Here is a 7647-nt window from a genome sequence, read left to right as displayed (position 1 = left end):
TTTTCCAAGAACATATAACCCGTTGTTCATAGGCCTGTGTTTTAAAAAAGGACAAGCCTGAACTCACCTTCCTGCCTCACAGGCCTGGGCTCCATACCTGGGGAGTAGTCAGTCTTCTGCTCTCTAACAAGTCAGACTTGAAGTTTGGAGTAAATCCTGTTGAAGGACAGGTGTTTCCCAGCTGAGCCCTTGGGGAGCTTCTCCAGTAGCTCACGGACACCCTTCCCCAGAGGCCTAGTAAGCTGGACCCCTTTGGCCCAATTCAAAGTGGGGAGACTCCCGCCAGGCTGGGAAGAGGGCTCTGTCCTCCACCTCCTTGGGTCCGTCTCTTTATGGGTCTCTGGGAATGGCCGCCTCCTGTTCTTTTTCTCCTTTTAAGTCTCTGAATCCCTTCTTTTCTCTCTTCCTGAACTACTTCTCCGAGCCTCGGTCTCCGTCCCTCTGTGTCTGGCTCCTGCATCAGTCTCGGCTCCCGGCCTCCCTCTCCCCCTCTCCGCCCCTCCCCCGCGCTGTCATTCACCCCGCTCCTCTCCACGCACAGCCAATGGAGAGACCCGGCCGAAACGGCTAGGCTCGCTCGCACCGGGCTTTTTCGCCCGGTGATTGATGTCCCAGAGTCAACATCTAGCAAGCAGCCGGAGAGGGGAAGGAGCAGCCGGAGAGGGGAAGAATACGGCGCCCCCTCTCTCCTCCCCTCCCCCCTACTTTAGCCCTCCGCGCACTTCGCCACCAAGTCACCGCGCAGCCAGGAGCCACTGCCGCCTCCGCGCCCCTGCGCGCTGCCCCCCGAGCCAAACACAGCAAACGCCGCCGCCCAGGCCCCCCCGCGGGGCCGGGGCCGGGGGCCAGCATGGAGCACCTGGGCCCGCACCATCTCCACCCGGGCCATGCGGAGCCCATCAGCTTCGGCATCGACCAGATCCTCAACAGCCCGGACCAAGGCGGCTGCATGGGGCCAGCCTCCCGCCTCCAGGACGGAGAATACGGCCTTGGCTGTTTGGTTGGAGGCGCCTACACTTACGGCGGCGGGGGCCCCGCGGCCGGGGCGGGGGCCGGGGGCGCGGGGGCCTATGGTGCTGGCGGTCCGAGTGGCCCTGGTGGCCCGGCGAGCGGCGGCGGCGGCGGCGCTTGCAGTATGGGCCCGCTGGCCGGCTCCTACAACGTGAACATGGCCTTGGCGGGCGGCCCTGGTCCCGGCGGCGGCGGGGGCGGCGGCGGCGGCGGCGGCGGCGGCGGCGGGGGGGCCCTGAGCGCTGCGGGGGTGATCCGGGTGCCGGCGCATAGGCCGCTAGCTGGAGCCGTGGCCCACCCTCAGCCTCTGGCTACCGGCTTGCCCACCGTGCCCTCCGTGCCTGCGGTGCCGGGTGTCAACAACCTCACCGGCCTCACCTTCCCCTGGATGGAGAGTAACCGCAGATACACAAAGGACAGGTTCACAGGTGAGTCCGGCCCGCGCGCGCCCCGCCTGGCCGCGGCCCGGGCTCTGCGCTACCTCTCCCTCGCCCGGTGGCTCCCCGCAGCCCCCTCTGCGCACCGGGTTGCCCAGCTCCTCTCGGTGCTTCCCCCAAGTGCAGCCGCCCGCCACCTTTCCACGCTCGCGGAATCGCCATGCTCGAAGAGTTCTCCCAGTCTGGCCCCTCTCCGTCTCTGCCGCAGGACCCCTACTCTGAAAAGCGCTCCCCATCCCCTCTCGGAGTCCCTGGGCTCAGTCAGGCAGAGGGAAGGGGGATGTAGCTTCGGGACTACCTTCCGCCGGCATTTGGGGCTCGGTAATCTTGGAGAAAGGGGCGCGATGTGAACAGTTTCTTCCGTCCCGGCCAACGTTCTCTGGCTGAGGCGGCGAGCCCCAGAATCAGACGCGAAGAAAGAACAGGCTCCCCACCTCACGGTCCCTACACACACACACACACACACACACACACGCACACCCCACTTCGCGCTCGGAGCTCCAGTGCCCGTTGCGGGGCCCGGGAGAGGCCCCGAGCCTGAGTGAGGCAGCAGAGCGGGCGGGCCCTTCTTCCCGGACTGCGGGCTTCGTCCAGGTCGGTGTAGCGTGAGGCTGAGCCTCCTGCTTGATTTTCGTTCGGTCGCGGCATGGCGTCCTCCCCTCCGGGCCCAGCCCTGTTCCCTCCAGTGTGAATAATGCTCCGGCCTGGCCGGCGATCGATCGGCGGCAGCCGAAGGACAACTCCTGGGACGATTACGCACTCGGCGGCGGCCGGCTGCCGGCCTCTCCGCTGCCAGCTCCGCGCCTTCCTCGGTTCGCGCGGCTCCGGCTCCCTCCGCTCTCCCTTCCGCTCTCGGCACTCAGCTCTCGCTCACGCGCGGGCCCCTTTCTCCGGCCTCACTTCCCGCTGCCCCTTAGCATTCTTAGGATCCGAGGCTACGATCCTCGATCCTCCCGCCCAGCCCAGCTCCCATGCCCGCTGAGAAGTAACCACGAGTTGAGCCTGGGTTCCTGGCCCGGCCTTCGAGAGAGGAGGCAGGAGGCACGGGCCGCTGCCGATGGCGACGTGGGACTCCCATGGGGCTCGGGATCCGGGGCCCAATGGTGGAAAGGAAGTAGGCAGCTTAGAGCTACCCCCTCAGCTAGGCGACCCCAAGGCATCCCAGGCCCCCTGCTCCTGTTAGGGCCTTGGAACCTTGGCTCACAGGCTAGGTCTGTGGCAAGGGGGGGGGGGCAGCAGAGGCAATACAGCCTTTCTGCTCTGGGCCTCTAGGAAGGACCTTGCATTCAAGGGACCCCAGTGCCCCAACCCAAGTCCTCTCAGGTCTGGGGAGGCAGAGCCTGCTGCCCATTCCACTCCCCCAACCCAGGCCAGGCCAGCCTTGAGGGGCTGTAATGGAACCCTTAGCCTAGAACCCACTGCTCTTGGGTCTCTAGTGAAAGGTGTTCCACATAGGACCTACCTAGGGGAGCCACCGCACAGCCTAATCTTGCTTCAGGCCTGAAGAAGGTTCTGAGGACATGAATAACTGTCACCTTGTGTTGCCCTGTGACCTGTACGTGTCTGCCTGTGTGCCTGTCCCTGTGTTTGTGTGTCAGACTGGGAGTATAGACCTATAATTTGCCGCTGTGGTATGTGATGTGTCTGTTGCTGTGTGGCGGTGGCTCAGGTCAAGACCCAGGGCACCCTTCCCGCCCCCCCCCCCCAAGCAGCTTCTCTGAGGCTGGAGGCCTGGGGCAGTGGGGGCCTGCGACCTTTAGCTCGCCTCAGACATGCCCCTCAAGGAGACTGGGGAGGCGACCGCGCTGGTTCTGGTTGGGCCCGTGGGAGCCCCGGGCTAGAGAGGCCTCCGCGGCGGCGGCGGCGGTGGTGGCGGCGTCGGCCTGGCGGGCGGGAGGGGCCGTTTCCCGCCGCGGGCTTGGAGCTGAGGGCTGACGGGAGGATCACGGCCCCGCTCCTGGGGTCTAGCCGCTGCGCTCGCTGGCCGCGGGGAGTCGGGCCTGGGACGCCTCCTGACGCTCTGCCGCTTGCCTCTGCCGTCTGTCTGTCTCCCGCTCCAGTGGCCCTCTCACCCTTCACTGTAACACGCCGTATAGGTCACCCCTATCAGAACCGGACGCCCCCCAAGAAGAAGAAGCCGCGCACGTCCTTCACGCGCCTGCAGATCTGCGAGCTGGAGAAGCGCTTCCACCGCCAGAAGTACCTGGCCTCGGCCGAGCGCGCCGCCCTGGCCAAGGCGCTCAAAATGACCGACGCGCAGGTCAAAACCTGGTTCCAGAACCGGCGGACGAAGTGGAGGTGAGCGCGCTGGGAGGGCAGCTCTCTGCCCCGGGGTCTCTCCTGGGGCGCTCACACCCCCTTCGCTCGCCGGCTTCTGATCGGTTCCCTGCTAGGCTCGCGGGGAACCGGGAGCAACCAAGGCCCATGCCCGCGGTGAGGCTGGAGAGCCCCGGCTGTTTTAGCGGAGGCTTCTTGGCTTTCTGGCCGACACACTCAGTGCCGGTGTAGACGCGGCTGGTCTTCGCTGCTGCTTGGGGAGACGGGGCTTGGCAGTCCAGGCAATCCGGACTTTGGGGATCAGTGAGTCATGAGGGACTTTTGTTTGCGCAAACTCGTGCTTACAGAAATGCCTCCTCCGTCCCGGAGACTGGAGGCCTGATGGCCCGCGGCTTGTTTCTGCTCCCCAGCCGGGGTTCCAGGCGGAGTGGCCAGGCCCCAAACCACGGGCCTGAGCCCTGCTGACTCCCTCCTCCCCAGGCACTCCGCCTGACCCTCATGCGCAGTCCCCCACCCTGGAAGAGGAAAATCAATCCGCACCGGCTGTAGCGGGGTTTTGGAGAGTCCCACTGAAAGGGGGATCAATCAGGAGCAGATGGGGGTGTGTGTGTGTGTGTGTGAGAGAGAGAGAGAGAAAGAGACACACACATTTACCCTTCTCCCGTCACACACCCACAACCACACTAACCCCCCCCCATTCATCTCTCTCTCTCTGTCTCTCTCCCTCTCCTAAACGCGTCCCACACTCCTTGGCGGACTTATTCACCGCACGCACCGGCGCCTTCTCCAGCTGCACCCACTTGCACCCCTGCACCCTCCCACACGTCTGGCCCGCATACTCCGTTCCACACACGCGATAAGTTTCTCACTCGCTTAGGCCTCACGGGGGAGAGTGCAGGAGAGTCTGGGCGAAGTCCGCGGCGCCGGGCGGGTGGGCCTAGAGCTGGAGGAAGGAATTGGAGTTTCCTCTTTTTCTGAATGAAGGCGAGGAATCTGCCCAGATTCCGCCGTCATGGCCACAAAGGAAGCCACTACCCCACCACTCTGTAGCTAGGGAAGAAATGGGGGTTATAGCTTCAGACCCCTGGAAGGCTGAAGCAGCAACGGCTAGCCGGCTAGCCGAATAGGGGTGCGGGCACTAGCGTTCCCAAGGCCCCACCAGGCTGCAACCTAAGGGAGGGGAGGGAGCAACGCAAGCCCCTGGAAGAGAGGGGCACAGAGAAAGAGAGTGGCAGGCAAAGAGAGGGGATGGGGGCAAAGATAAATAGCCCACCCCAGGGAGAAAAGGAAAAACCAGGCAGCCTGAAGAAGTCTTAGGATAATAAAGGAAAGCAATGGATGGTTAAACCTTCATTTTCGTTTCAAACAAATTCTCTTAACTCTGAGAGAACGGAGGGAGGGAGAGTGAGAGAAAATAGGAGATAAAGACACAACACCTAAAAGGAAGAGAAGAGTCAGGCAGTTTGAAATGCAGAGCAGAAGGGTAGGATGAGAGACAGAAAGACACACGGCGCAAAAGGCAAGAAGGGGCGGCGGGAAGGAGGCGAGCGTCCACCGCTGGGAGAGGCCCTTGCCGGCTTCGTGCGGCTTCATCGATCGCCTACAAATTGCTTCTGGAGGCCCCCGGGACTCCCATTAGGTCTGTCCACCTTAGAGACAGACGTTTGATCTCAGTTGACGGGGTGGAGGGGAGGCATTAAATGGACTAAGTGAGTCATCGCCTCCCCGGACTGCCTCAGAGGAAGGCGGCTGGTCCGGCGGGAGTCCCCTGCCTCAGCGCAGGAGGCAGGAAACCTGCGACAGGATTGCAGAGAAAAGGGGGAGAAGAGAGGTCAGGCCTGGCAGCTCTTAATCTGCTGGCCCTTGTCTCTGCCCTGGGCTGGTGGGGAGGGTGGGGTGCCTCAGGGTTGGGACAGCAGAGCTGGGGAGAGGCAAGATGCCATCCTAGGCTAGTGGGAGTCGGGGAGCCCGAGATGCCTAGGTCTAGCAGATTTTCCCACAGCTCCCCCGGAGTACCCGTGCTTCATTTATCTTTGGGTTTTCCAGTTTTTGTTGGAGTCAGGACCCTCAAGATAAGGGTGTGTGTTAAAGGGGCCCAAGCTGGAGTTGGGGCTTGTGAAAGGAGCAGTGCTCTTCCAGGCTATTTCCCCGGAGCGCACGCGAAGGGTCGGTAACGGCTTGTCCCCGGTGCAGGCGGCAGACCGCCGAGGAGCGTGAGGCTGAGAGGCAGCAGGCGAACCGCATCCTCCTGCAGCTGCAGCAAGAGGCCTTCCAGAAGAGTCTGGCACAGCCCTTGCCCGCCGACCCGCTCTGCGTGCACAACTCTTCGCTCTTCGCCCTGCAGAACCTGCAGCCGTGGTCCGACGACTCCACCAAGATCACCAGCGTCACGTCGGTGGCCTCGGCCTGCGAGTGAGCTTGCCTGCTCCGCCCCGCGAGAGCCCGGGTCCAGCCAAGGAGTCACGGAGGCTGAGAACCAGGACTCTGTCTCCCCTGCCTCCCGCTTCAGACTGCACACGGGAGGGGAGCGCGGCGCCCCCCTGCACCGGTCTGTGCGCTCCTGCCGAGGCTGTTTTCTCTTTGATGGGAAAAAAAAAGAAGAAGAAAGCGGGAGACAGGGACACGGGACCTCCTTCCAGACGCCTAAGTGGTCCCGCGCCCTCTGGAACTGTTCAGCGTCCTCTCAGTTTGCGTCTATTTTATTTTATTCGGATTTTTAAGGTGGGACTGAGAAAGGCAGAGGGTGGGGGGGAAGAAGAGCTTCTGAGGTCTTCAGAGGACAGAATGGGCTGTCATTTGAACTTGCTCTGGGGAGACCCCCTCTGTACTCCACTCCCCATCACACACGACACCCAAAGGCCCTCCCAGAGGTGATGTTACTGTCCCTCCTGGTGTCCCCCAGAGTCAAACGCAGAGGACCTATGGCAGAATGTCATGCACACATAGGGCCATAGCCTTCACACCCTTGACTCTCACTATCAGGCATAAGCTAGGGGCGACCCAGCTTCATTGCAAAGAACAGCATGGCACTTCTCACAAACACAAGGCTACGGCCGCACTGGGACACACTATCCCACACACAACGGCGCCACGGCCCCCAGGCCCCCGTCACACATCCTAGCCGCACCAGGTACGCACAGGCAGGTTTCACACAAACTCAGCCTATTTCTCCAGATCCTGTTCATAGGGGAGCTTAAGTTATGCACTTATAAGGTGTTTTCTGTGTAACCATTTTATAAAGTGCTTGTGTAATTTATGTGAAAAAAAATAAAAGCCTCCGGATCCGGAGTCAGGGCTGCCTGCTCTTGCTGAGCCCAGCACCGTGCAGATACTTGGGTTTGGTGTGAAACGGTGCTGCTGGGGCAGCCGCTGGTGTCTTCGTAGGAGGGACATCTGGGGGCCAGGACCTGCAGGCTCTAGGGGGAGGGAGCGGGGGCAAACAGAGAAGGTAGACCTGAGGGAAGGAAGGAGTGCCAGGCTCTCCTGGGACGACTAGTGCTCAGTACACAGAGGGTATATATACTGTCTTTGGGTGTGAGGATTGCGGGTGTGAATTGTTTGTGACGGTGTGGACAATCAGGATGATACTGATAATGAATGTAATAGTGTTTAAGTGTGTCACTGTGTTTGCAATTATTGTAAGTGCTAGTTTCTGCTTGAGTTGCAAACCGAAACTATCATTGTATGCACGAACTTGCAGTGGTGTGTGTGTAACCATGTGTGAATGTGATTGTGTCTTTTTGGGTAATTGTGATCACCCACCCGTATTTGTGACTGTGTATGAATCATGTGGTAATGTGTGTGTACCTATTTGTTTCTCCTCGTGAATCTATTTTTGTGTTAGATGTGTGAATGTTTGTAATTATGAATCATCTGTAATTGTATGAATATAATTTTGTGTTGTATGTAATCATGTGTGACA

At 61.1% G+C, this 7647-nt stretch overlaps 1 protein-coding gene across 1 annotated transcript; it reads left to right on the top strand.

Moving 5' to 3' along the window:
* Positions 1 to 611: 611 nt before the first annotated feature.
* Positions 612 to 7033, top strand: TLX1 (T cell leukemia homeobox 1). The gene is made up of 3 exons (XM_026493648.2): positions 612 to 1439; positions 3545 to 3746; positions 5919 to 7033. The coding sequence occupies exons 1-3, from the start codon at positions 851 to 853 to the stop codon at positions 6139 to 6141; spliced, it is 1014 nt and encodes a 337-aa protein (XP_026349433.1). The 5' UTR covers positions 612 to 850; the 3' UTR covers positions 6142 to 7033.
* The last annotated feature ends 614 nt before the right edge of the window (positions 7034 to 7647 follow it).

The sequence above is a fragment of the Ursus arctos genome, unplaced genomic scaffold (assembly GCF_023065955.2).
Source record: "Ursus arctos isolate Adak ecotype North America unplaced genomic scaffold, UrsArc2.0 scaffold_7, whole genome shotgun sequence".
NCBI classification, from domain to species: domain Eukaryota; kingdom Metazoa; phylum Chordata; class Mammalia; order Carnivora; family Ursidae; genus Ursus; species Ursus arctos.
Note: the sequence above shows the minus strand (reverse complement) of the source record. Positions and strands in the feature narration are given on the sequence as shown.